We start from the raw sequence: 26,784 nt of genomic DNA on the forward strand, positions 1-26,784 counted from the left end.
TTGTGTTTCTTCCCTTTTATCTGGGCAGTGAATATATAACTATTAGGATGCTTCTCTTTGTAATATGTGAAATAAGTTTCTTAAGAGGTCCAGAAGAGTGAATATAGTGTTACGGTTGGAATACAGGACTGATCCAATGTAAATGGGGGGATCTTTGAGAACAGGCTAGGGCACTATGTCTTGAAGTCCATCAGTGTAAACAGAAACTATAAGGCTAGAATTGAGTACTCATGTCAGGTCCTAGCTTCAGCTAAACAGTAATAGCAAATGGTGGAAAGGTACACAGTTATGACCCCTTTAGAGAAAATGCAACATCTAGGATTTTGAGTACCAGGAGTACAGACTATGAGTTTGTCTTTATTACCATTGGTATTTAAGTATAGCCATTACTGAACATTAGTAATAAATTGAATTTTTGAGAACCATCCCCTACCTAGAATCACCAGGATTTCTCTATTTTGGCCAAGTCTTCTGTAATCCCTATTTGATTCATAAATGTAAATTCTCCTATTTTGGGTGATTTAACTGAGAACAAGTTGACCGATTTTCACAATGCTCTTGACTTGAAAATGAGTACCACATACTAGCGTTTGTGTGCTGCACTTAACATTTTACATATAAGGCAAGGTACGTTAAGTGGGGGTTCTTTTGGAAGCAGTGTTAGAATTGCAGGAGCATCGGTTGGAAATACACTTCCGCGCTCTGGATTAAAATTCTTAAGACTGGCCCTGTCATCCTGCTCTTTGTTGCAGAGGTCACTAAGATGTTACTGGAACACTAGGCTTAGCATGACAATATACTGTGAAAACACATGCCCAAGAAATAGGGGCCCACTCCTGAGATTTTTATTTGGTCTATGTGAAGAAGATAACTGATGCGATCCACAAAGATAAGTAATTGACTAGTGCAGATCAGAGGTTTTATAGAACGCACACTGCACAGAACACTCAGAATTAAGGAAAACGCCCTGAGGCCCCACCCCCTCCATCCTAGCCAGTCGCGGGCAACGCAACCGGAAGCTAGAGCTGATCGACTCCATCAGGCTTCCCGTAAGTATCGCGAGGTGAAAATGTGAAAGCTTCCAGCAACCGATTGGCTAATGGGATCGTTGACGTCAGACGCAAAACGCCAGGCCTACCACGGGAGCGTGAGGTGGGCTGCGTTTGGAGTCCTTGAGCTCGCGGCGTAGGCACCATGAGCAAAGCGCACCCTCCCGAATTGAAAAAGTAAGTATATGTGAGGACCGCGCTTAAGTGGCAGTTTCTTAGCGTCCTTAAGAGTTTCTTAGGTCTTCCTCCATTTCCCATCAGTGCGCCTGGCACACTTACTCCCGCCCGAGGCCGCCGAGGTACCGGCCAGGGTCCCGCACTTCCGCGCCTGCAGTTCGCGCAGATGTCTCTTCAGGGCCTGGTCGGCATGGTTACCAAAGCTGGCCAAGGCGCCTCCATTCTGCAGACTCGCCTCTCTGGCCCGAATTTCTGGCCCACGTTTCCTCAGTACACTCCCTCGGACTCTCTGCCTCGTTACTTGGAGATCTCGAATGCCATCCTTTGTTGAGCATCTTTAATAGCATTAAGTTGTAGATAAGTGACTGGAGAATAATTATGTAAGGAGGTGCGTGGAATGAACATGCTTAGTAGTATATGAGGAATCAAAATCTACCTTAACCAAAACCCACGTTTGTAGCTGTTTCTTCGAACTTTAATTTAGTAATCCCATTCCTTTTTCTTGCTTGCTTGTACTTGTTAAACTGGAATGTCATGTGAAACCTTGTTCTGTTAACAGAGATGTGTGAGAACATTCATTTTTCTAATTAGAGGATAGGTTGGTTGCTTTTTCGATACCCAATAAAATCATCTCTAAAGTATTCCTACTTTAGACAGTGACCGATTTAAATGTTCAACCTCCTCAAAAACTCTTGACTGAACTTAACATGTACCATGTTTCCAAAGTACTTCTCTTTCTTCTGTTTACCATGTAATGGTAGAATTCTGCATGTAGTAATTGGTTAGCACAAATTATGCAGAATTGATCCAGGGATCAATTTGTGTGGCAGCCACCTGGGCACCTTGTTTATAGTTCATTTATTACTAGCTCCATAAAGAAGTAAAAAACTTCAGAAAAAGCTCATAGTTAATAATTCTGCATGTAAGTGCCTGTTTGTATCAAAGCCACCTTTTGGGTTAAAAACTATATTTGAGTCTTTTAAAGACAATTATTAAATCATAAGCCTGACATTAAGAAAAACACAAATTATTGTGAAAATGCAGGTCTAAAAGATATTCTTTCATTGGTGATCTGGGTAAAATCTTGTGTCCTCTGGATTCATCAGGAACTGGTGAAATGGTTAATTCTTTTTTTAGCAAAAGGACCAGGCTGTACTTGTAATTTTAAATTTCCTTTCTGATTTTTAACAGATACTTGAGAATTTCAGAGGATGAAACTAGTTTTAATACCTTTCTTTTCTCATACCTAGATATCATGAATTAGAAAATCCTGTCAGAAAGTCAAAATGACTTTGAAAATGTTTCTTCCTTTACTTTCTCACGCATGCCATCTTTTACACTTTTATACCCTCCTCGTGGTTTCGCATAACTCTGATTCTTCACTGGTGAGTGGGGAGTCTGATTGTATCAGCATGGGGTGGGTAGAGGCCAGGGGTACTGCAAAATACCCTACAGTACACTGGACATCCCTCAACAACAATCATCTGGCCACATAGGTCAGCATGGTGAAGTTGAGATAACCTGGGCTAACCGCATTTTCCCTCACACCTCTTTAAAAAAATCACTGCCAAGTAGTCTTGGCAATAACTGGCTCTGCCTTAATAACTTAACCACTGCATAATACAGTACAGACTTCTTCACCCAGCATCCAAGCTCCTCCATCTGAAATCCAAGCACCAAATATTACACACACAGGTATTTGAATGCCCTCTTCTCCATCCAAACGAAACTGTTTGTGTTTGCCCAAACTTTCTCACCTGCTATGTGACTGTGGACAATTTTACTTAACCTTTCCTAAGCCTCAGTTCCCCATCTTGTGAAATGGTAGTGATAATGGTATGTAACTTTAAAGTTGTCATAAGGGTTAATAAGCTCATATGTTATATTTGCTATTGTTTAATATATTAGAATAGGTTATTTAATACATCATACTATATATTTTTATTTGTAAATGTATCTTGCATCTTCTGTCAGGCTCCATGTCTTAGTTATCTTTGAATTCTCGTATGATGTGTTGTACACTAAAGTGGAATGAAATTTTCGGTTTTCTAGCCTAGAACTGGAAGAGGTAAAAAGTGGTTTGACTTAATTACTTAGTATTCATACTGCCTTGCTGAGATGCCATTTTCTTTTTTAATTCAAATTGTTAAAGCTTCAAAATATGCAGTTATTTTACTAAAATATACTTAGGTATTGAAGAGTATCCTGAACACTTAAGATGGATACTTAATTTTTTTTTTCTTTTCGAATCAGATACTTTTTATTTGGGTAAATTCTCAAAAAGTAGAATTACTGGGTCATATAATATTTCTATTTCTAGGTTTTTGAGTAACCTATACTGCTTGCCACAGTGGCTGGACCAATTTACATCACCACCAAATGTATAGGAGGGCTCCCTTTTCTCCACATCCTCACAAACACTTGTTATTGTGCTTAGATGGTGGGCATTCTGACTGGTGTGAGGTGATAATCTCATTTTGAATTTGGTTTGCATTTCCCCGATGATTAGGGATGTGGAGCATCTTTTCATATGCCTGTTGGCCATCTATATGTTTTCCTTGGAAAACTGGTCCTCTGTCCATTTTGTGACGAAATTGGTTTTTTTGGTGTTGAGGCATATGAGTTCTTTACATATTTTGGGTATTAGCCCCACTGAATATTTAATAAAACACTATTGTCTCAATTATAAAATAAAATACCTATTGAATTGGGTGTGGTTTGATTACCTCCTGGTTTCTTCACAACTTTGTTTGGTTTTGGAAATAACCAAATCTTTTTCTCTTATGGCTATAAAATCCAGTCATTGAAAATTAGGCCAATATTGAACAAGAATGTATTTGTAATTCACATTAGTATAAAGACTTGATTTAATGTATATTAATATTTTAGATCCATTCCACTTTTATTATCTTGCCCTTCCCAAATTACAGTGCTTTGTGTAAGTACTGACTGAGGTGGCCCATTACTCCCTCATCTTTTACAGCAGCAACATAGGCTTTTACTGTTTGAAATTTTATTCCTACTATGTAAATTTTAGCAAATTATATTGATTATACCTACTTTTGTTCTTTTTTATGCTTAAGTTTTTAAGATCAGTTATATCTCCTTTTTATTTTTTCAGATTTATGGACAAAAAGTTATCATGTAAGTTATTTTTGTTTTGTTTTTTAATTACTTGCTTTTTGTATGTGTCTTGGCAGTATATAATGTTTGGAGCAATTTACAGACGTTCAAAGCACACAGAACCTCTAATTCACATCCATTAATCAGGTTTACTTAAAATCCTAAGTAAATCCTAATTTACCTAATTTCTGATATTTAATCAATTTCATAGTACTTCAAACTTCTCATTGTTTCATATAATCCCTACCTCCCCCATTTTGACAGAATTAACAGGATTTTCCTATTTTGTAATATTTGAAAATTTACCATCCTTTTTTCCTTTAATCAAAAGACAGACATGGACAAAAAATCTGACCTGTACAGTACTTCAAATACATAAGGGTTAAAACAGGCTTCAAAGGCAAAACAGCCTTCAGTTTGAAACCCAGCTCTACCACACACTAACTATATAACCTTGAACCAGTTACTTAAGTTCCCTCATAAAGAGTTAGGATAATTCTACTTTTTAAGATTCTTGTTAAATTTAAATGTGAAAATATATATGAAATGTTTAGCCCAGTCCTTGGCACATAGTAAGGATAGTGGATTATATATCTCAAAATACCTGGATTTTATACCAACTAATCTTTAACGAGTAGCTGATACTGACCACTTTCATTAAAACTTTCTTCCCTCTTTATAGTGAAATTAAATGGTGGAAGACATGTCCAAGGAATATTGAGGGGATTTGATCCCTTTATGAATCTTGTGATAGATGAATGTGTGGAGATGGCAACTAGTGGGCAACAGAACAATATTGGAATGGTGGTAAGTAAAGAGAACAAGATTTCTGTAGAGATTTCATTTAAGCGTTAACTTCCATTCAGTCAAACTCTTGGATTAAATAGAAGTTAGGCAAATTACAGGCAAGATTAGACTTTCCATCTTCCTTTTAGTTTAACATGTGGCAGTCACTCAACTGTTAGTTGATACGAATCTTATGTAGAATCCTCTTTGGAAGTACTTTTTCATCTGTATTCTCCAATAGAGGGCTGTAGTCCTTCATTTGAGCAATAGTTCTGGATCTAAAAGTTCTCCAGATATTTCTAAAGTAAGGCCAAGATTAATCACTGATTTAGAGCATTTGCAGTCACCTGAGACATTTTTCAAAAAAAATCTGTTCCTACTCCAAAGCAGTTGAAACTGATACCTTTTTTGTTGTTAAAAGATCTTTGGTAATTTTAATGTTAGTGAGGATTAAGTGCTACTTACCAAACTTTATGTGTATAAATTCCCTGAAGATCTTACTAAAATGCAGATCTTAATTCAGTAAGTGTGGGGTCGAACCTGAGTTTTTGCCTTTTTGGCAGGGGTTCATTAATCTACAATTACATGAGGAACATTATGTTTACTAGACTCCTCCCATCACCAAGACCCCCCACTTACCCCATTACAGTCTGTGTCCATCAGCGTAGTAAGATGCTGTAGAGTCACTACTTGTCTTCTCTGTGTTGTACAGCCCTCCCCGTGCACCCCCCCCGATTATACATGCTAATTATAATGCACCCTTTCTTTTTTCCCACCCCTTATCCCTCCACGTTGACTCTTACTCAGAATGCCTCCATTTCTAACAAATTGTTACATTTCCTCTATATCCCCTCCTGTCCTTTCACCCATCCAGCTTTACTTGACATGGAACTGTATTTTATTACATCTGCAGTCTACCAGGGTCTCCTGGCCTTCCAGTTTGACTAATTTTTCGACCCCTCCTCAGTGCAGTAACCAACCATTTCACTAAGTTCTCCTCAGTATCCTTGTCTTCATTTATAGAATGGCTACTGTCAGGCACTGTGCTCCTAGGGCCTTTCTTTTTAACTTCTTTTTCTGCCTCTAAGCTCTTGCCCTTCTCTCAAATGTATGGGTAGAACAGTGGTTATTCCCCCAACTGTGAAAGTTTCACTCACTCGTTGGTTTCATGATACCCTCCACACACTTTGGTGTTTGAGACCTTCTAAGATTTGATGAAAACTATATTTATATTCCACTTTCCATCATAACCTACATGCATTCAGGGTAGGTTTTTTCCCTTATATCCTTACACTTTTTCATCTGTTTGTCTAGAATTTCCTATCTTCAAGATCCAGGTAAAATGCCATCTTCATAAAGTATACTTTTCACAATACCCATCGTGGTTTGTTCCCTAAATGATCTTATATCCCTAAGCTGACATTCTACAATATCTGTTTTTCCTGTTAATTTATGGATATTTCAGGGGTTTTAGGGTAGAGATAGTCATGTTGTTTGAATCCCAGTTTAGAAGGTGAAATGAGTTACTGGAGATTCGACATCTCAAAAGGGCACTTGTTAGTCTTCAGTCTAGAAGATGTGCGTTTCACTAAAAAAGGTCTTAGTGGCTTCATGACATGATTAAGACTTTAGTGTACCTATGGCTTGAAAAAAGCATCACAAACTGACCTTTAATACTGAAAAACCGTTAATGATTTGCTGAAAATTCTTTAGTAATCATTGATGTCTGTTAAATGAATTGTATTCTTTTCAAATTTTTTCTTAGGTAATACGAGGAAACAGTATCATCATGTTGGAAGCCTTGGAACGAGTATAAGCAATGGCTATGTACACCAGAGAAATCCACCGTTTCCATGTCCCCTCTCCACGGCACATGTTTTTTACTGCAATATGAAAATCGGGTATACATTTTCATACTGAACTTTTTTGTTAAATAAACTTTTGCAGTAGTCAAAAATGCTTTCTTGAACATTATGAACATAGAAAATACAATGCTAAGTGTTGCTCTAATTTTTTCTGACATGAACTATTCTAACAATTTGTTCAGATGTTTTTATGTGATATTGAAGGATCTGACTAAATGTGAAACATGGCAAGGATCCCTTTTTCCATCTTCTAACACTGAACAAGAGATAACCTACAAACCTAAGTGAGTTTTATCTGCAACATTAACTGTAATTTTCAGATCTCAGTGTAGTAACTTTGATGTACTCTGACTTTTCCAAGTACATCTACGTTCCAAGTGTAGTGCAACAGAAGACATAGGATGTCATTGTTTATTTTGAGCATAATTGGGAAACAGTTTTGCATACGATTAGAAATAGAATTCTAAAGAAAAACATTCCAGTGTATTGTGGTTCTTTGTGGAGAATGGAGGGTGGTGATAATGCTGCACAATATATTCACCCAGGTCATAAATTTTACAGCGCACAAACCTCAGTCAGATTACACATGGTTGTGTCATAAACCAAACCTTAAAAAAATCTATCAAACAAATGCTTGGCATATTCTTTTTGTGATCTGGTAAGAAGCCTTCAAACTTTGAATCATTTTTAAACTATTTTAGAGAATGAGGTATACACAGTGAATATCTAAGGTACTTATAAAACAAAACACAGTGGATGGCTTATAGGTTATCTCTAAAATGGTAGTTCCTCAACCTAAGACAGGCACAGTCACAGGGGGGCCATCAGGTGAGAAATTAGGGATCAACAGAGGTGAGGCTTAGAACCTCACCCCCCGTTTTGAGAGAAATCTGCATCCGTGGATGTTTCGTTGCCCTTGTCTAGCTTGGATTAATACTTTGCCTATAGGCACACACCTGATCATCTACATTTGCTCTTACAGCACTAAACTATGTTTTCTACCTTTATCTTGCATCTACCTACCACTTCAACATTTTATTAAAAATAATAATAAGAGAGAAATGTGGGATTCACATATAAATCAAGTATAAAAATCAAACGAATATTCATATTTGACCTGATTGTTTATAGTTCATAATGCGTGATCAAAACCAAAAGTTTCTGTGATGACTGCCCTTGCACTGTTCACCATGTAAGAACTTATTCACTATGTAAGAATTTGTTCACCATGTAAGAACTTGTTCGTTGTGCTTCAGAAGATTGGAGACTGATGAGAATTAGGCTTGGGGTGGATTAATGATTGTGCATTGAGTCCCCTGTACAGAATTTTATTGTTGTTAACTGTTAATAACCATTTGATCAATAAATATGAGAGATGCCCTCTCAAAAAATAAATAAATAAATAAATAAATGGTAGTTCCTACTTAAAATATTTATGGCAAAAGAACAGCTAGTGGGCTCAAACAAATTTAATTGTAATAAGGAAAACTGATGTGAAGTCCAGTATGTTTTTATTCTTCCATTACCTAGCAGCTTTTTTTATCTTTACTGACTTCACTGATGCAACATTGACAGGCTTGCATTTTTTGCAACCACTTAGCAGAAATGCCAGTTTTTGTATACCATTACAGACCTATTGAAACAAATTCTGGGAGTGAGGCCCAGCAATGTTTTAACCCTGTAGTAATTGCCAGTGCATACTCAAGTTGGAGAACCACTGGGGTAGAGCTGGCTTTCAGTCAGCCCCTGCATGATTAATGTCAAAAGATTAGTAGTCTCCTGAAGTAACAGGCTCTGACAGTATTTTTTTCTTTCAATGAAGAATTATTCTTTAATGCTAATTGCATAAAACTTACCAATATGCTTAATACATTGTTAACTTGTTTTGCTCTTTGAAGAGGCAATTTCAGATGCCCTGGTGGGAAACTTAAAGTAGGTTTGATATAGTGTTCTTTCAAGTGAAAATAAATCTCATTGCAAAACAAGTCTTAGGTTGACAGAAACTATTTCATTAATATTTACTGATCCTTAACATACACATAACACAATATTACATTCTCTACAATACTGTTTTCATTGAAACCACAAGAGGAAAAAATAAGAATATGTAACATACTTGTTAAGAATAAAATTAGAAAAAAGCTGACCATTTGGCAAACTATAAATTTAAGCCCTGCCTTTATATCAAATATATCTTGGCAATTTTATCAGCATACTAATATTCACAATTGTAGCAGAGAAGAAATCTTTAAGAATCAATGTTCTCTTCCCCCATTTTGCTAAAGTAGCTACTGCTTTAATCAGGTGAAGAACTTTTTTTCACAGTACACGTTGACTTTGTTGGAGTTACTTTGAGAACTCAGGCTTTTCTTCTGTCCTACTAGTGACTACAAGGACAGTCAGTCACAATCTTTGTACAGTAAATGTAGAACTGGTTCTCAAGTTTGGCTGCACATAGAATCATTTAGGAAGCTTTATAGTCCTACAGGTGATTCCAATATGCAGCCAAGGTTGAGAACTGCTGCCTTAAAACAAGATTTCAGCAACCAATTTCTTACCAAAATGCTACAGTAGCTTTAGAAGCATTTAATAATTTGAACATATGCTGGATTTATTTGATCAAGTGTGGTGTCATTCTAAATATCCTACTTTAGTGTAATCTGCTCTGGAGTACACTAAATTGCCTCTACTATCAAGATTACTGCTGGAGTTCTCATTTAGAGAAATCAATCTTCACAAAATGGATCAGCTTTGATAATGGATTGGTTTCTTGGGACCTTTAAGGCACTAAAAACCCTTTGAAGACAGCTTACACCCCCACATCAGTGATTCTCAATTCAGGTTGCACATTAGGAACTTTAAAAAGCTACAATGCTGAAGTCCTGTCCTTAATTCATTAAATCAATCTGGTTGTGAGGAATCTATTTTTTAAAGCTCCATAACTGAGGATTTCATAGTAGAATGCCAAATTCTTAAATCAATAGCCTATATTTGCTTTTCATTTTACTTGAGATTTTTGTATGACATCTTAAGGTTATACGACTTAGATTTCTGAATTCCACCCATAATTAAATCCAGACAGAAGCAATCAAAAGAACATTCTGAAAGTCAAGGCTGCAAGCATGGGCACTTTTACTTTAAAGGGCATAAATTATTAACTAAAGCCAGGCATATGATACCAACTCCCATAGTTTTAACTATCTGGCTAAAGATCACATCCAGCTATGAAGCACAAATGAACTAGTTCCCAACTGAAAGACGTATCTTTACATTTTTCAAGTGTTCAGCTTATTTAAAATGCTCTAAGGTTTTGTTCAAAATCCAGCATCCCACCCCCAGACTTACTGAACGAGAATCTCCAGAGGAGCTAGGGAATCCATTATTTAACAAACTCCTGGTGAATCTTAGACAAGTTTGGGAAATACTATTTATGGATATTAAAAGTGAAGAAACTTTAGAGATGACATAAATGCAATAGTTACACCTTCACACTCAATTAGAACCTTGTATTTCCTCATGACTCACTGGGGTTATTTTAGTTTAATAATAATGATGACAAAATACATGATTCACAATCATCTTTGCTCAGATTGTGTTGTTTTTGCCAGTGATGCTCCGTTTGTTACCAGGAGGGGAAAATGATAGTGTTATTTCATAGTTCAGTTTTAAGTTTCTCATATAAGTCCTCTTGGTCAATCATGTCTATGTGCCCATTCCAGCGGTGATAGGCAAGGAGAGCGGCATTGTGGGCTGCAATGGCACTCATCTCCATGGCGCTTGCTGCACACTCTATGCCATTGAGGTAATAAAGGTGGTCGTGTAGTATGATGGAGGGGCATTTCTCTGGAGGTTTATAATGGGGATACGCAAGCCACAGCTGCTTCACAGCATAATCATAGGACAAAAAGAGCTTTAAAATTTGTTCTTTAGTAAGAATTTCTGGGGAAAAGATCTTCCAAATATATGTGCCATCTGTTGGTGGTTGAAGATTATTATTTTCTCTCACAGAAGATACAATCCCAATGCTATTAATGAACAAATCTGAATTATCTGTGGTTAAGATTGTACTAAGATCAAACTCAGCTAAAGCTCTGGAGCTAAAAATAGTTGAATTCAATTGCCCCTTAATTAAAGTTGTCACTATATGTTGATAGTATTGATGGAATTCCTCAATTGGAGGGTCAAAGTTGAGAAAAGTTATATTGGACATTTTCCGATTCAGTGGAGTGGCCACCAAAACTATGTCATAGAAGTCTGAATGGGTCTCAGGTCCAGCTTGGTAGACGACTTCATACATCTTCGTGGGATTTCCTAGAGGAAATAAGGAACCATACATTTCTTTAGTGTTTCTTACACTATTTTACATCTTCTAAAAATAATCCTATACCTTCTTAATAGTTTGTAATTATAAGGAATTAAAGTAGTTTTATCCCGTAAGATAACTGTCCAAAACTGAGGCCAATTTCATACTCAGAATAGAAATACTACCTTGTCAATAATACAAAATATGAAAGTTTTTCTTTTAAAGATGAGAATACTTTTTACATCCAAGGAGTCATGCCACTCACTGTACTTGAACACAATTAAGAATATTTCTACATAGCATACACAATTTAAAATTCCCATCATTTGGAACTGAGTGAGAGGTATGGTGGAAGAGAGGTTTTTCTACCTTAGCAATTATTTCCTACAGGGGAAATTAGCAAGAGTAAAACAGGAACGCAAACTCACCTGTATACTTTGTCCTTGTTTTCTCCTCTATGTACATTACTGAGCCAGATATCAGGTTGCTTTTGGATGCCTGAAGGAGTCCTGAGCAAACAAGTTTATTGCCACCGTCTACTGCCCAAAGGCCAGAATCAGCACAAGACATTGACACTGCCCCTGTTGGTAGCAGGAAAAAATGTGTTTTAATTGTTACTGTAAGAGGCCCTGTACCCACTCTCCTTCCCAGTTAGGTGAATTCTCCTCCATAGGTCTTCCAGACATTGCCAAATGGACCCTGGGGGCAAAATCTTTCCCAGCTGAGAATGATTCAACTATAAGAAAAGCTAAGGACTCTCCCTATAAAAATGAACATTTATATATACACAATTTTGCCAACAATGTGTGAGGTTTCACAGAAAAAGGTAGTCTTCAACTCATGGCCTAAAGTCAGGAGCCACCATAGCATCAAGTCAATTTCCCCTATGAACTAATAATGTCCATAACTGTTTTGAGCCTTGGCTTACCCACAAAGCCATTGATGTCCATGCTTTGGCCATAATTGACCCTCATGACAGGAGCAACAATTTCGTTGAGGAATTTCTCAGAGAAGCCAGCTTTCTGCAAGGTTTCAAGAAGTGTTCGGTTAAGCATTCCAAGGAAGTCGTCCCCTCCGAGGGAATGTAGTAACTTTTCTACACTACTGAAGGCATAGTCATGAGATTGGTAGCGGTAGATCCTTTTGAAAAGAAAAGAAATGGCCATTAAACACCAAACAAGATAGGGGAAAGAGGATGCACAAATAAGAGAAATAGCAAGACTCAAACTGACTTTCATGTTTCCTTCTGAAGGGTACCTACTTATCGTGATAGGCACCTTAGTCACCATCTTCCCCAGATATCCCAGAAGCTCTTGGCCCTCCCTCTCCCTCCTCTGGAAGGCCAATGTCCTTTGCATATGCTCTTCTGCATTAATATGGTCATTGTGAGCACCTTTTAAGAAGTGGGTATGCCTTGTTCACCTTATCTTCAGCAGCACTGAGACATGTCCAAAATTAGACATGCATCTTTCCATCAGGCTTGATCCACCACCCACCCAGCCATCCCAGCCAAAACTAACAAGTCCCTCCTAACATCCTGCATTTAGTTTCATTGTTCATTTGGTTTCAATTTGAAACATTTTCACTTCTTTCTGCTTCTCCCACCCAAAAAGAAAATCTTACCAATCTAATATTTCTCTTGTTACTTCATTCTAATTTCCCTGACTTTGAGTCAGGATTTATATTCAAACTACTAACATGAATATCTGATCTACCTGCTGAGGGCATTGTCAAAAGAATCAGTGGCAATTTAACATCACAGCTGCCAAAAGCTTGATATCACCTAGGACTAACAAGAGGTAGACTGAAAGACTAAAAAGAAATACTGGGGAATGGAAAACATGACACGTTCCTAGGGACCTCAAAGGCCATGCCCATGTATGAGGCTGCCACATGCCCACAGCAGACCTGAGAAGGTCCTAATCTGTCATCTCTGGCTGACCTTGAGGCTTTGAGCAAGCAGGAAATAAAGGCGAAGTAGAGGTATAAACTGCCTGCAAAAGCATCCAAAACATACCCCAACACACACACACTTCACTGGCCACACATGACAAAGAATACAGACTTTAGACTTAGTCCCAGAAAGTCACTAAACAAACAGCAACAACTAATCCTGAGGTGAGGGGAAATCTGACTGGAGTTGCCATCTAATATTATTTTAAATGTCCAGTTTTCAACAAAAATCATGAGACACCCAGAGAAACAAGAAAGTGTGGCCCAAACACAAGTAGGAAAAGGGAGTCAATAGAAACTGTCCCTGGACCCAGACATTGGACTTGCTAGACAAAGACTTCAAATAAGCTATTATAAATATGTTCAAACAAATAAAGGAAGCCATGTCTAAAGAACTAAAATAAGTATGAGACTGTTTCATGAAATATAGACTATCAATAAAGAGACAAAAAAATTTTAATTTTGGAGTTGAAAAGTACAATACAGACTTAATAGAAATAAAAAATTCTCTAGAGGGGCTCAACAGCAGATTTGAAATAGCAGACAAATCGGTGAACTCAAAGATAAGGTCAACTGACACATATAGAAAGAAAAAAGGAATGAGCAGAGCCTCAGAGACCTTTGGACAACAAAACATATCAACATACTCATAATGGGAATCCTAGAAGGAGAGGGGAAAAAAGGACCAAAAAACTGAAGAAATAACAGCCCAAACTTCCCAAATTTGATGGAAAACATTAATCCACACATCCAGGAAGCTCAACAAATCCAAGCAGAATACACTCAAATCCAAAGCATATAAATACAACAAATCCAAGCAGAATCCATACTTAAATACATCAACAGTCAAACTGTGGAAGGACAAAAAAAAGAATTCTGAAAGCAAGAGAAAAGTGACTTAACCAGCACAAGGAAGACTCAATGAGATCAACAGCTGACTTCTCATCAGAAACCATGAAGGCCAAAAAGGATGATGCTCAAATTGCTGAAAGAAAAGACCATCAACAAAAAGTTCCATATCCAGCAAAACTCTCCTTCAAAAATGAACAGAAATTAAGATTATCCCAGGTAAACAAAAACAGATTAATTTAATACTAGCTCTCCAAGAAATACTAAAGGGAGTCCCTCAGGCTGAGATGACACTAGACAAACTCAAATCCAGATAAAGAAATTAACAGTACTGGTAAAGGTAACTATATATGTAAATATAAAAGTTTAAAAGTATAGATGTTTGTAACTCTTTTCTCCTATCTGACTTAAAAGACAACTGCATAAAGTAATAATTATAAAGCTAAGGAGCTTGTAATGATAACACAAAAGATGGTGTGGTAACAAAATATATTGGAGCAAAGTTTTTGTATGCTATTGAAATTAAGTTGGTATTAAAACAACACCGTTTTAAGCAATTAACATTATTTTAAGATTAATAGTAATGCCCAGCAAATAAAACTAGTAATTAATAGTAATATTAATACTAAAACTAATAACAAAAAAATACATATACTAAAAGAAACAACAAAATAATTTAAACAGTATACTAGAAAATACCTCTCTAAAACAAAAGAAGGCAGCAACTATAAATCTAATGCACAGCATAGTGATTATAGTGAAGAGAGAAATGAATGATGCCTAGAGTATTAGGGGAAGACTTTGTTGAAAAGAGTCAGATAAGAGATTGGGCTTTGAAGTAAGGAATGGCATCCAACCAAAATTGTATAAGTACATGCTCAGACTTGGATATCAACCTGGCAAGTCTGGATAACAGGGGCTGCAAGATTTCCACCCCAAGTACCTCCAACAACAGAGAAAAAAAGGAATGCATATACCCAGGAGTACCACAAGTTTTACCCCTCCTTCAAGTGTCATGGTTTACTACTGTCACACTGACCTTAAGCTCACACTGTGCACACTGAAATGGAAGCACAAAAATGACAATGTAACTCGACCTCCCCAAAGCTGGTCAGCAAAACCCCCAAAAGTTTCTGGAGAAGACCACATGAAGAATCTACTCCAAAACTACTAGATCTAATATCTGAATTCAAAAAATTAATACACAGAATTAATTACACAGATATAAAATACACAGATACAAAATACACAGAAATCTGTTGCATTCATATATACTAATGATGAACTAGCAGAAAGAGAAATCATTCACAATTGCATCAAAAAGAATAAAATACCTAGGAATAAATCTAACCAAGGAAGTGAAAGACCTATACTCTGAAAACTACAAGACACTCATGACAGAAATTAAAGAAGATACTGATAAATGGAAACACATCCTGTGCTCATGGATAGGAAGAATTAATATTGTCAAGATGGCCATCCTGCCTAAAGCAATCCACAGATTCAATGCAATCCCTATCAAAATACAAACAGCATTCTTCAACGAACTAGAATAAATAGTTCTAAAATTCATGTGAAACCACAAAAGACCCTGAATAGCCAAAGTAACCCTGAGAAGGAAGAATAAAGCAGAGGGGATTACACTCCCCAACTTCAAGCTCTACTACAAAAGCCACAGTAATCAAGACAATTTGGTACTGGCACAAGAACAGATCCATAGACCAATGGAACAGACTAGAGAGCCCAGATATAAAAATAAACCCAAGCACATAGAAGCCACAGGGCATAAATCTGCAAAGAAGTAAAAAGCTAACCTTTTCAAACAATATTGCCTCTCTCTCACTTACCAACTTTACATCTCCCTGTATGGCCCCGGAAGATGACTGGTTAGCCAGAGACGGGTAAGATTCCTCAAGGGAGGAACAACCTAAGACAGGCACAGTCGCAGGGGGGCCATCAGGTGAGAATTTGGGGATCAACAGAGGGGAGGCTCAGAACCTCACCCCCCCTGCTTTGAGAGAAATCTTCTGCATCCGTGGATGTTTTGCTGCCCTTGTCTAGCCTGGATTAATACTTAGTCCATAGGCACACACCTGATCATCTAATCATCTACATTTGCCCTCTTACAGCACTAAACTATGTTTTCTACCTTTATCTTGCATCTACCTACCACTTCAGCATTTTATTAAAAATAAAAATAATAATAATAATAAAGGGAGAAATGTGGGATCAACATAAAAATCAAGTACAAAAATCAAACGAATATTCATATTTGACCTGATTGTTTATAGGTCATAATGCGTGATCAAAACCGAAAGTTTCTGTGATGAATGCCCTTGTACTGTTCACCATGTAAGAATTTATTCACTATGTAAGAATTCGTTCACCATGTAAGAACTTGTTCGTTATGCTTCAGAAGATTGGAGACTGACGAGAATTAGACTTGAGATGGATTAATGATTGTACATTGAGCATTGACCCCCCTATACTGAATTTTATTGTTGTTAACAACCATTTGATCAATAAATATGAGAGATGCCCTCTCAAAAAATAAATAAATAAATAAATAAACCCAAGCATATATGGTCAATTAATATACGATAAACGAGCCATGGACATACAATGGGGAAATGACAGCCTCTTCAACAGCTGGTGTTGGCAAAATTGGACAGCTACATGTAAGAGAATGAAACTAGATTATTGCCTAACCCCATACACAAAAGTAAACTCAAAATGGATTAAAGACCTGAATGTAAGTCATGAAACCATAAAACTCTTAGAAGAAAACATAGGCAAAAATCTCTTGAATATAAACATGAGCAACTTTTTCCTGAACGCAAGGAAAAAAAAAATGAACAAATGGGACTACATCATGCTAAGAAGCTTCTGTACAGCAAATGACACCATCAGAACAAAAAGGCATCCTACAGTATGAGAGAATATATTTGTAAATGACATATCCAACAAGGGTTTAACATCCAAAATATATAAAGAAATCACACACCCTCAACACCCAAAAAGCAAGTAACCCTATTAAAAAATGGACGGAGGATACGAATAGACACTTCTCCAAAGAAATGCAGATGGCCAACAGGCACATGAAAAGATGCTCTACATCGCTAATTATCAGGGAAATGCAAATTAAAATCACAATGAGATATCACCTCACACCAGTTAGGATGGCTAACATAGAAAAGTCTAGGAACAATAAATGCTGACAAGGATGCAGAGAAAGAGGAACCCTCCTAACACTGCTGGTGGGAATGTAAACTAGTTCAACCATTGTGGAAAGCAGTATGGAGGTTCCTCAAAATGGAGGTTACTAAAAATAGAAATACCATTTGACCCAGGAATTCCACTCCTAGGAATTTACTCAAAGAATATAGGATCCCAGTTTGAAAAAGACATGTGCACCCCTATGTTTATCACAGCACTATTTACAATAGCCAAGAAATGGAAGTGACCTAAGTGTCCATCAGTAGATGAATGGATAAAGATGTGGTACATATACACAATGGAATATTATTCGGCCATAAGAAGAAAACAAATCCTACCATTTGCAACAACATGGATGGAGCCAGAGGGTATTATGCTCAGTGAAATAAGCCAGGTGGAGAAAAACAAATACCAAATGATTTCACTCATCTGTGGAATATAACAACAAAGCAAAAACTGAAGGAACAAAACAGCAGCAGACTCATAGAACCCAAGAACGGACTAACAGTTACCAAATGGAAAGGGGTTGGGGAGGGTGGGTGGAAAGGGGTTGGGGGACAGTGGATGGGAAGGAGGGATAAGGGGAATAAGGGGCATTACGATTAGCACCCATAATGTAGGTGGGGGGCTCGGGGAAGGCAGTATAGCACAGAGAAGACAAGTAGTGACTGTAATGGAGTATGTGGTGGGGATACTTGATAATGGGGGAAATCTAGTAACCACAATGTTGCTCATGTGATTTTATATTAATGATACCAAAATAAAAAAAGAGGAAGACCACATGAGCCACTTTGAAGAGGACCCAACTGCACCTGTCATACATATCCCAAAAAGGAGGAAAAAATTTTGAGCAAGGACTTTAGGTTTCTACACTGTTCAAACAAAGAAAAAGCTCCAGAATACTCTCCAACTGTGCATTTTAACCTAGTAGTTCTTCTGACTGTATGTAAGATTCACTTGAGGTGCTTTTAAAAATACCAATGACAAGGCCCCCTACTCCAGAACAATGAAATCAAAATTCCATAGGGATGGAGCACAGCATTCTTATTTTAGAAAGATTCCCTTGTAAATCTAATTGCAGCCAACATTGAGAACAACTGCTTTACTAAAATGCAGGGGAATCTGTTGTTCCAGATTCCTCTTTGGCAACCTCTGTGGCTCCCAATCCTGGCTTTTGTGACATTCCAGTGTCTCTCCAACATGGGGTAATATTACAACTACTTAACAACTGGTTACGGCATTAAACAGAAAGTAGGCTAACTACCACAGTGGAACAGAGTGGAGACTCCATGCTGGGAAAGGGAATTCCATGCAAGGCAGCAGCTATTTTACCAGTCCAGCAGTATTTCACTATTTAACTGGCACATGCTGGCTCAATACCAGCCTTCCCTCCAACTATCTCATAGCATATGATAAAATTATCAAAATAAGATTTGTATGCTCTTGATTTATTAAACAAAACACAAATGTATGATGCATGCTCCTTTAAACAACACAAAGGCCAGTGCTATATAATCAAATATCAAAGATAGATGGGGTTGGAGGGGAGGCCAATAATTCCATAGTTTGGGAACTGTTTAATAAAATCAAAAATAGTATAACCTATGTGGTCTCCTCACTGGATCTTCTGCACAGTTCTGTAATACCCTGAATTCACTTTAAAAGTGATTTCTTAATTCTCAAAGGGAAATTCTCTACATGTCAAACAGGTAAGAAAAATAAAGCATACAGGGAAGCTGCATCTGATGCCATCTGAAGTTAATTTACCTGTTGAACATGCTGCAACATGCCACCTTCCTTCTTTAAAAGGTGCCTGGCTGTCTCTACACAAATTCTATATATTTTCTTAGGTATTGGTTTATTGTTTATCTCTCTATTAGAAAGTATATTCTTTGAGGGCATGGACAAATTCTACGTTCTGCCTCCTCAGGACCTAGAATAGCGCCTGGCACGTAACAGGCACTCAGTATTTGAATTAAATAAATGACTTAATGCCTACTTTAAAACAATCTGCACTGTGACCTTAATGTACCCAACTGGAAAGGCTGTGCAAGGAATTGACCTAAGAATGATATTTAAAAAGAAAGAAATCCATAACTATCATAAGTTACAGAAACTAGAGTGTACTTAACCCCCTCAACTCTTATACTTGTCCTGGTCAATACCTGGTCATATAACACGTAATTTTAACTTTTTAACAATTATTTTATTATGTTGGAACAGTCATAGTGATGAAATATTATTGGCATTTACAAATTTAATTTCTCCAGCATCTAAAATTATAAAACAGCATAAAAACTAGAACATGCCAACAGCCTTAAAAAAAAAATAGGTTGAATCTTTCAAAGTTAGACTGGGTATTTTATGTTGCTTTTCCTAATTATCAAAGCAATGAACATTCATACACACAGAAAATTTTGAAAATACAGAAAAATATGAAGAAAAAGAAAAAGGCACCTGTATTCTCACTACCCAGTGCTGGCATTTAATATCTTAATTTAAATTTGGGGGGCATAGAACTGATACTATACCTCAGGATAACTGAAACATCAGGTCACAATTACAGCTCACTGAAGTTTTCTGATCCTTTCTACAAACTCTTGTGCACATTACTACATTCAACTACACAACACCAGCACAGTGCAGAGTTAAGAGTGAGGACTCTGGAGCCAGACTGCCTGGGTAGAAACTTCAGCTCCCCCACTTACTAGGTGCACACTTAAAACCTCTCTATGCCTCCACCTTCTACATTTGTAAAAAGAAGCTAATAACAGTGCCTACCTGAGAGAGCGGCCATGAGCGTTCAAGAAGGTAATATTTGTAGAGCATTTAAGAGTGTCTGGTAACACTAAATAAGCATTTACAAAATACATTTCAGAAGTAAAAATAAACTACCCTTTCAATTTCCAAGTGGATAAATGGTCTGCATACTTTATACAAAACATTTGTCTAACAATTTACCAACAGGCCTTGCAATTAGGTAGAGAACTTTTCCAAGAAACTATAATTCCTTAAGATCAATGGGGAAAATTACCTCATAAACTTGTCTAATATATCTTCTACCCACATGTGCATTCGGAGGGGCTGAAATCCATAGTGCCAAATTAGTTTAATTATGTTAATTATAAACCAGCTGCTCTCCTCAAACACCATAGTCTCTCCATTATAAACCCCCATTAGGCCACCATAGCTCTGAATAGTTGAGAGACCTGCAAAAAAAAGAGAAAGGGTAGTAAGTCAGTTTCTAAGATGAACAATGACTTCAGAATGTAATCTGAAGCTACTGGGGACTCTCTGAAGTGAGTTAATTCCAGGCTTCCCACCATTGTCAGGTGACTTATTAAAGGACCTCTTTTTTTTTTCTAAGGTATCATTGATATACAATCTTATGAAGGTTTCACATGAGCAACATTGTGGTTACTACATTCACCCATGTTATCAAGTCCCCCACACACACCCATTGCAGTCACCATCCATCAGCGTAGTAAGATGAGGAGCTCTGTCTTTAGAACAGTATGTGATACATTATATACACTCACTAGCTGCCTAAAAGCAGATTCTCTAAAAGATGGGTCAAAGGATCATGCAGATACATCAAAAGAATTAGACTGGCTACTTTCAGTCTAAGAAGACTAAAAAAATCACAAGGGAAAAGCCAAAGTACCAATGAATTCAACTTAAAAACATAAAGGTCATGAATCTTTGCAGTATAAATTGCTCCTGGCATATATACGTGCCCTCATAGTGGAGAGGCCCAGGACACATCCAGAGGAAATACGGAAAGCAGATAAGGGAAAGGAGGCATCCTCGTTTCTGTGCAAATCCTATTTTGTGTAACCAGGTATTTCAGATAACTGGAAAGAAGCTAAAAAATTACACAATATTCCCTGAGAAAAGGGCCTGCAGAGGCCTGCCAGACTTCCACAACGTATCCAGCTCCTCTGCTAGTAGGAAAGCAGTCAGATGTCCCAGGTTCTAGGCACATGTCTGTACCTATTAGCTGTGTAACCTTAAGCCAGACACTTCAAGCCTCTGGGCCTCATTGCTCCAGCTATAAAATGAGCACAGTAGATCTCTGCAAACCCAAATCTTTGATACTTCAAAAGCCAGAAGTTTAACAACTGATAACAGCAACCATCTCCACCCCAACCCCATGGCTGTAATTCCAGATAAGTGAAGATAAAAATAACTAGTGTCCCATTACAGGAGAGTGGTTCCTAACTAAGACAGTACCAGTTGCTAGCAAAAAAGTGAGGAAAACAGCTTTACCAACTTCTTTGTATAAGACAATTAACAAGGAGGAAAAGTTTCAGTTCCCTAGCTGATACAAATATCTGTTGACGGTCACACTGAAAGCTACTTGGCTCCAAGACCAAATTACTTACCCAGGTCCTTGACAAAACGCTTCATGTGCAGATTTAAAGGATGGATGACAGAACCTCCTCCCTCGTATTCTTGCCCCCTCACAGTCATGGTGGCCAGACGGCCCCCCACCTCTCCTCTTTCAAACAGATCAATCTTCACATCTTTCCCAAATTTCTGCCGCAGATAATAGGCTGCTGACGTGCCACCGATTCCAGCTCCAATAATTGCTAGGGGGGATATGAAGAGTTTCCCTCTTACCAGCTTTGTGGGTTTTGCTTTTTTTTTGAAAGGTCATCAACAATAGCAGATGTTGCGTTAGCCTATTAGTAATTTAGGAAAGCTCGGGAGAGGCGGAGGCAAGTGACAGTTGGACAGACACTGCCCCAGATAAAAGTGGTAGTAAATTAACTTACAAACTGACATGAAATTTTTTTTACCAGATGTCCAAAGGTTTTCATAGCTTTTTGTCAAGGCACTAGCGGGCCTGCACACTCCCCTTTGTGCCCAAACCATAGGAAAAGAAGAGGTGGGCACGAATTTCCAGCACGCATTTTAAATAAAGTGGCCGCCATTTTTGCCTAGATTTGTTCTCAGTATAGATAATGAACCCAAAGAACACAGCTTTAATGGGAATAAAAAACAAAGCAAACCAAAACAGGGAGCAGAAAAACAAGGCTGAAACTAGAAAGGCAGTGGATTATTTGGGCTGTGCAGTAGTTCTAGGCAGAGAAATTGTGCAAGCCAGGGGCCTCCTGAGAGCCGGCCGACCTCAGCAAAGCGGGCGGGGCGGGGAAGAGTGTTATCTCCTATCAAGGGAAGAAGACTGGATCAGCTTGTCTGCAGTGCTCGGTGAGCTGTGCCCGCGTGCTCCTGCCATCTGCAGAACAGAATGGGCCAGTCACTCCAGGACGCACGAGAAGGCTAGCCTCCAAAAGGTGCAGCAAAGGACGGCGCCCAGAGCGGCCTCGGCCTCCCCGGAACCCCAGGCCTCCAAGACAGGGGTTTGCAGGGACGCTGGGTGGCCGCGCGCCCGCCCTGGTCTCCCCTCCACCACCCAGACCCATTCCTCAAGTGGACATATCGACACGCCCGGGAAGGCACGTCCCTAGGGCACCGAAGGCTACCCCGAGGAGAACACCGGGAAAAGCGCGACCCGCGCGGAGGGCTAGGCCCTCGCCTCCAGGTGGGCGCCGTGACTGCCAGGCCTGCGTGTACCTCGCAGCGGCTGCCCAGCGCGGAGCGCGATCCGAATCCCGTTCTGCACCGCCCCCTTCTCGCCTACCGATCTTATCCGGTGGGGCCCGCAGCTCCGCGCTCCCGGGGCACACCCAGCTGCACAGCAGCAGCCCCAGACCGAGAAGCAACGAGACGAGCTCCCCAGCAGTGCACCCCATGGCTCCCCGAGCGCAGCAGCCACCCACGGAGCTCCCGACAGCCCGCACGGCTGCGCGCTCTGTCCGTCCCAACCCCCAGCTCCGCCGCCGGCCTGCCCCGCTGAGCCCCGCCTGCTCCGCCCGCTCAGGCCCCTGTCGCCGCGTGTCCGCCTGTCCTTCCAGCAGTTCCCAACCTGGTCCGCTCGGTCCCTGAAGCCCGCCCTGCCCCGCCCCTCCAGGGAGACACCAAAGGCTCCGGAAGCGGAGGCTTGCCGTAGCTCGCCTCCTTCCTCATCTATTCAGGTGAAACAACTTAGTTCTTCATTAGTGCCCTTTTCTGTCCCTATGATCGCTTTTTCTCAAAGAAAGCACATAGCTAATCGCTGTCGAAACAGACCAGTAGAGCAGCAAATACCTATTGAGGGATCACTGTGTTCCGGGGACTGTTGGGTACGAGACAAATGGGTAAATGGTGCTAGATGAAAAGAAAAATGAGGGAGACCGGGGATTGGTGGCCAAGGTGAAATGCAATGAATGAATAAAAGTATGTACCCATATCCTGTGATGGAAAATTATGCAAGTATTAAAAAGAATGTGGGATCTATAATGTCTTAGGATTGTTAGGTGAGAAAAGCTGGTAGATGAGTGATAGGCATTATATGATCCCATTTCTGTAATTAAAATACCCCACCCACCCCCAAGAAAAGAAAAGAAAAACCAGTATATGAGCATGAAGAACAGTATGGATGAAGGGGTAGTAAATTGGACAGAAAGAAAGGCTGAACTTGAAAAGTAGAAAATCCAGTGCAAAAAGCGTTCATTCATTCATTGGACAAATATTTATTGAGTTCCTTTCAAGTGGCTGGCAATATTCTAGAAGCTTGAGAAAAATCAGTGAACAAAAACTTTTTAAAATATTTATTCTAATTAAGTTGACATTCTAGTGGAAGAAGACATGATAATTAGCATAAATAAGTAAATGATGTAAGATATAGAATGAAGTAAGAGGACTGGGGAATGGGTTGCAATTTTAAATAAGATGGTCTGGGTAGGCCTCATTGAGTAGGATGGCATTGGAGCAAAAGCTTGCAGGGAGTGAGGGAGTGGGCCAGGCAAATAAATGGGGAAAGAGCTTTCTAGGCAAGAAGAATGCCTTGGCATGTTTGAGGAACAGCAAGGAGGCAGCATTGCAGAGTGAAAAAGGGGAGTGGATGTGTTACTGGAACAAGACACAAATCATAGGAAAAATAAACACATCTACTTAAGAACATAAAATATGAAGATTATGACCCCTTTTTCACAACATTGAGAAATTACAAAGAAAGAACTGAACTATGTGTCTTTTACTTTCCTTTTTCCAAACTATATTTTACTCACCACACCTCAGTGTATTAAGTCTACTAGGCCCTTAATAAATACTTGTTGGTTGATTAGAATTGATCACATTATTGACCATGACACAAGTGTCATATTTGGAAACTTTGATTTCTACTACTGAAACCTTGGGAAAAAAGCTCACCAAAAGGACACTTAGTGAAAAGACAGTGTTAAAGATCTGCAAAATAGAAGGTAGATCAAAAGTTTTCTCATCTGCACTCTCACCCTTCCAAAAGAATTCTGCCACTATAACTCAAAAGTTTTTTTTTAATGTCATGGGGGGAAAATGTCAGAGACAGGGACCATGGACTTAGAATAGGGTGAAGGCCTCTAGAAAAAGCAAGGCAGGATATTTGCAGTCAGAGCAATGTAATTACATGCAAGGAAACCCACTACCAAAACTCTGTGTTGAACATTAGCCTCTAGAGTTATTCTTCAGTGGGATCAGTTAATATTCCCCATATAAAGAAGAGTAGCACATGTTTTTATTATGCTAATCATTTGTAATCATGTGTAAGATTCACTTCAGCATGCTAAAAGGCCTAGGCCTATGTGATGTCTTTCCTCCTTCAGATCTGATGAAGTGATTTGCAAACTGGTCAACTAATTTAGCATGCAGACCCAGCTGTAAACAACATAGTAAAAGTCAGGAAGGATTCCACCATAAAGATAAGATTACATTTTAACACCCACAGAAGTTTAAGAAGTAAGATTCTTAACTTACTCACTAGCAAAGACGATAAATACCTCAGCCCACCTTGGGAGCTGGGCAGGCAGCCTTTTGATATGCTCCTAGACCAAGACGCCAGTATCCCAGGGAGAAATCAGAGCAGTAAATTTCTTGTGTTAAGTTAATTTTTAATATTCAGGGACTACTACAACACACCACTACAGACTCTCTTGTCCCCTCCTGGCGTGAGCCAGGAGCTCTAACTGTCCTCTCACTGTATCTCTCAATAAAAGTCTCCCTAGCTCTCCTACCTTGACTGTTTGCTAAGTTCATCCTTCGACTCTGCAAACAACCCCAGCATCATCACCACATATACAAGAGTAATAATAAGGTAAATAACAAGATAATATAACAAACACTTATTCAAAGGAGTGTTCCTCAAAAACGCAGTCCCCCTGGGAAGCTGAACACTAAGATTCTCTTCTTAACCAAACAAACAGTCAGGCTTCTCTGAACACTCTTCTGGACTAGGCCTCAACCTCTGGCCTCTAAAGACTTGAACCTACCCCCTACCTAATTTCTAACAGCTCAAAGCTACAACCTTGGGATGAGCCTAACTCCCCTTAAAGTAACTGAAGAAACTCAAGGCTGCCACAGATTTTACTGTTTCTCCCAGCCAACCCATGACAAGAGAGACCCCATCTTCCATTCTCTGTGGGAGTGTAGGAGCCTAATTGATGGGTTAGTGGGTTGGGGAGTGGGGTGGAATGGTGAATAGGGAGCGACTGCTAATTGGTAAGGGTTTCTTTTTTAGGATAATGAAAATGTCCTAAAATTGATTATAGTGATGGCTACATTTTTGTGAATCCATTAAAAACCACTGCCTCATACACTTTATGTGAGTGCATTGTGTATTACGTGAATTATATCTCAAAATGCTGTTAAAAAATGCTATCTGGTATTAACATCTGTGTTACTCCTCTTCAAAAGACTAATATTTGATAGCTTTGAAAAAAATTAGAAGAATGTGCCGCTGATTCTACACAACTCCAAAAATGGAAATCCAGAAGTCCCACAGCCTAAACAAGCTACTGAAGAGGACATAACATTTTTGGATGTGCACATTCTCCTACATTTAAGAAGTATTTCGCATAACTTAAAAGATGTAATGCAAAATGCATAAAGAGTACATTGAATTACATTTCAGAGCTCCAATTTTTCTGCCCCTCTCCAAGAAGGCCTCTCCAAGAAATATAATTTCTGACTCTTCTGGCATTAGGATTCCTCTGATGGAATTTAATAGCTATTTATTATTATTATTATAAGCATTTAATAATTATTTTCTCAAATATTTTCAAATGTACATTGAGTTCAACAAGGAAATGCAAACATAAAGAAAAATTCGACAGTATCTGGAAATATTTCCCTGGCTCTCAAAAAGTTGATTAACACCAAGACAAATTCTTTTTAATGAAACTCATGTTTTTAAGTAAATTTTTTAAATTACGATTTTTCTTTACAGAAGTAGAAACATTCAACTGTATTGGAATGAGAAAAGATACATCATGTCAATATAAAGTAGCAAATACGTGTCAATAAAAAGTAGCATATTATACGCTCTCAAAAACTTATTTTTAAATAATTAAACAAATCATAGTCCTGAGGAACGAATGTTTGC

General features: G+C 38.6%; 2 protein-coding genes across 5 annotated transcripts; one reads left to right on the forward strand and one right to left on the reverse strand.

The window, feature by feature from the left end:
• Positions 1-1,093: 1,093 nt before the first annotated feature.
• Positions 1,094-7,476, forward strand: SNRPG (small nuclear ribonucleoprotein polypeptide G). Of its 2 annotated transcripts, XM_073211883.1 has the most exons (5): positions 1,137-1,226; positions 2,477-2,611; positions 4,348-4,370; positions 5,032-5,156; positions 6,901-7,476. In XM_073211883.1, the coding sequence occupies exons 3-5, from the start codon at positions 4,352-4,354 to the stop codon at positions 6,949-6,951; spliced, it is 195 nt and encodes a 64-aa protein (XP_073067984.1). In that variant the 5' UTR covers positions 1,137-1,226; positions 2,477-2,611; positions 4,348-4,351; the 3' UTR covers positions 6,952-7,476. The 2 variants fall into 2 exon arrangements, with proteins under 2 accessions (XP_017524638.1, XP_073067984.1); XM_017669149.3 differs by lacking the exon at positions 2,477-2,611 and having other exon boundaries at positions 1,094-1,226.
• Positions 7,477-8,494: 1,018 nt separating this feature from the next.
• Positions 8,495-23,342, reverse strand: PCYOX1 (prenylcysteine oxidase 1). Of its 3 annotated transcripts, XM_036998146.2 has the most exons (7): positions 22,969-23,122; positions 22,455-22,563; positions 21,707-21,913; positions 20,356-20,530; positions 12,232-12,443; positions 11,732-11,884; positions 8,495-11,311 (listed from the first exon to the last, which is right to left on the reverse strand). In XM_036998146.2, the coding sequence occupies exons 3-7, from the start codon at positions 21,792-21,794 to the stop codon at positions 10,653-10,655; spliced, it is 1,287 nt and encodes a 428-aa protein (XP_036854041.2). In that variant the 5' UTR covers positions 21,795-21,913; positions 22,455-22,563; positions 22,969-23,122; the 3' UTR covers positions 8,495-10,652. The 3 variants fall into 3 exon arrangements, with proteins under 3 accessions (XP_036854041.2, XP_036854039.2, XP_036854040.2); XM_036998144.2 differs by lacking the exon at positions 22,455-22,563 and having other exon boundaries at positions 22,969-23,342; XM_036998145.2 differs by lacking the exons at positions 21,707-21,913; positions 22,455-22,563 and having other exon boundaries at positions 22,969-23,220.
• Between the last annotated feature and the right edge of the window lie 3,442 nt (positions 23,343-26,784).

This window comes from Manis javanica, chromosome 1, assembly GCF_040802235.1.
Source record: "Manis javanica isolate MJ-LG chromosome 1, MJ_LKY, whole genome shotgun sequence".
In the NCBI taxonomy this organism is placed as follows: Eukaryota; Metazoa; Chordata; class Mammalia; order Pholidota; family Manidae; genus Manis; species Manis javanica.

What these genes read in the sequence shown, in the direction of transcription:
- PCYOX1 (XM_036998144.2), bottom strand. Translation starts at nt 23,080, where the DNA reads ATGGGGTGCACTGCTGGGGAGCTCGTCTCGTTGCTTCTCGGTCTGGGG. An exon ending in GGACATCAATGGCTTTGTGG is followed by an intron (nt 11,885 to 12,231) that starts GTAAGCCAAGGC and finishes TGCTACCAACAG; the next exon opens with GGGCAGTGTCAATGTCTTGT. An exon ending in AACAAGGACAAAGTATACAG is followed by an intron (nt 11,312 to 11,731) that starts GTGAGTTTGCGT and finishes TATTTCCTCTAG; the next exon opens with GAAATCCCACGAAGATGTAT.
- SNRPG (XM_017669149.3), top strand. Translation starts at nt 1,195, where the DNA reads ATGAGCAAAGCGCACCCTCCCGAATTGAAAAA. An exon ending in CACCCTCCCGAATTGAAAAA is followed by an intron (nt 1,227 to 4,347) that starts GTAAGTATATGT and finishes TTATTTTTTCAG; the next exon opens with ATTTATGGACAAAAAGTTAT. An exon ending in TATGGACAAAAAGTTATCAT is followed by an intron (nt 4,371 to 5,031) that starts GTAAGTTATTTT and finishes CCCTCTTTATAG; the next exon opens with TGAAATTAAATGGTGGAAGA.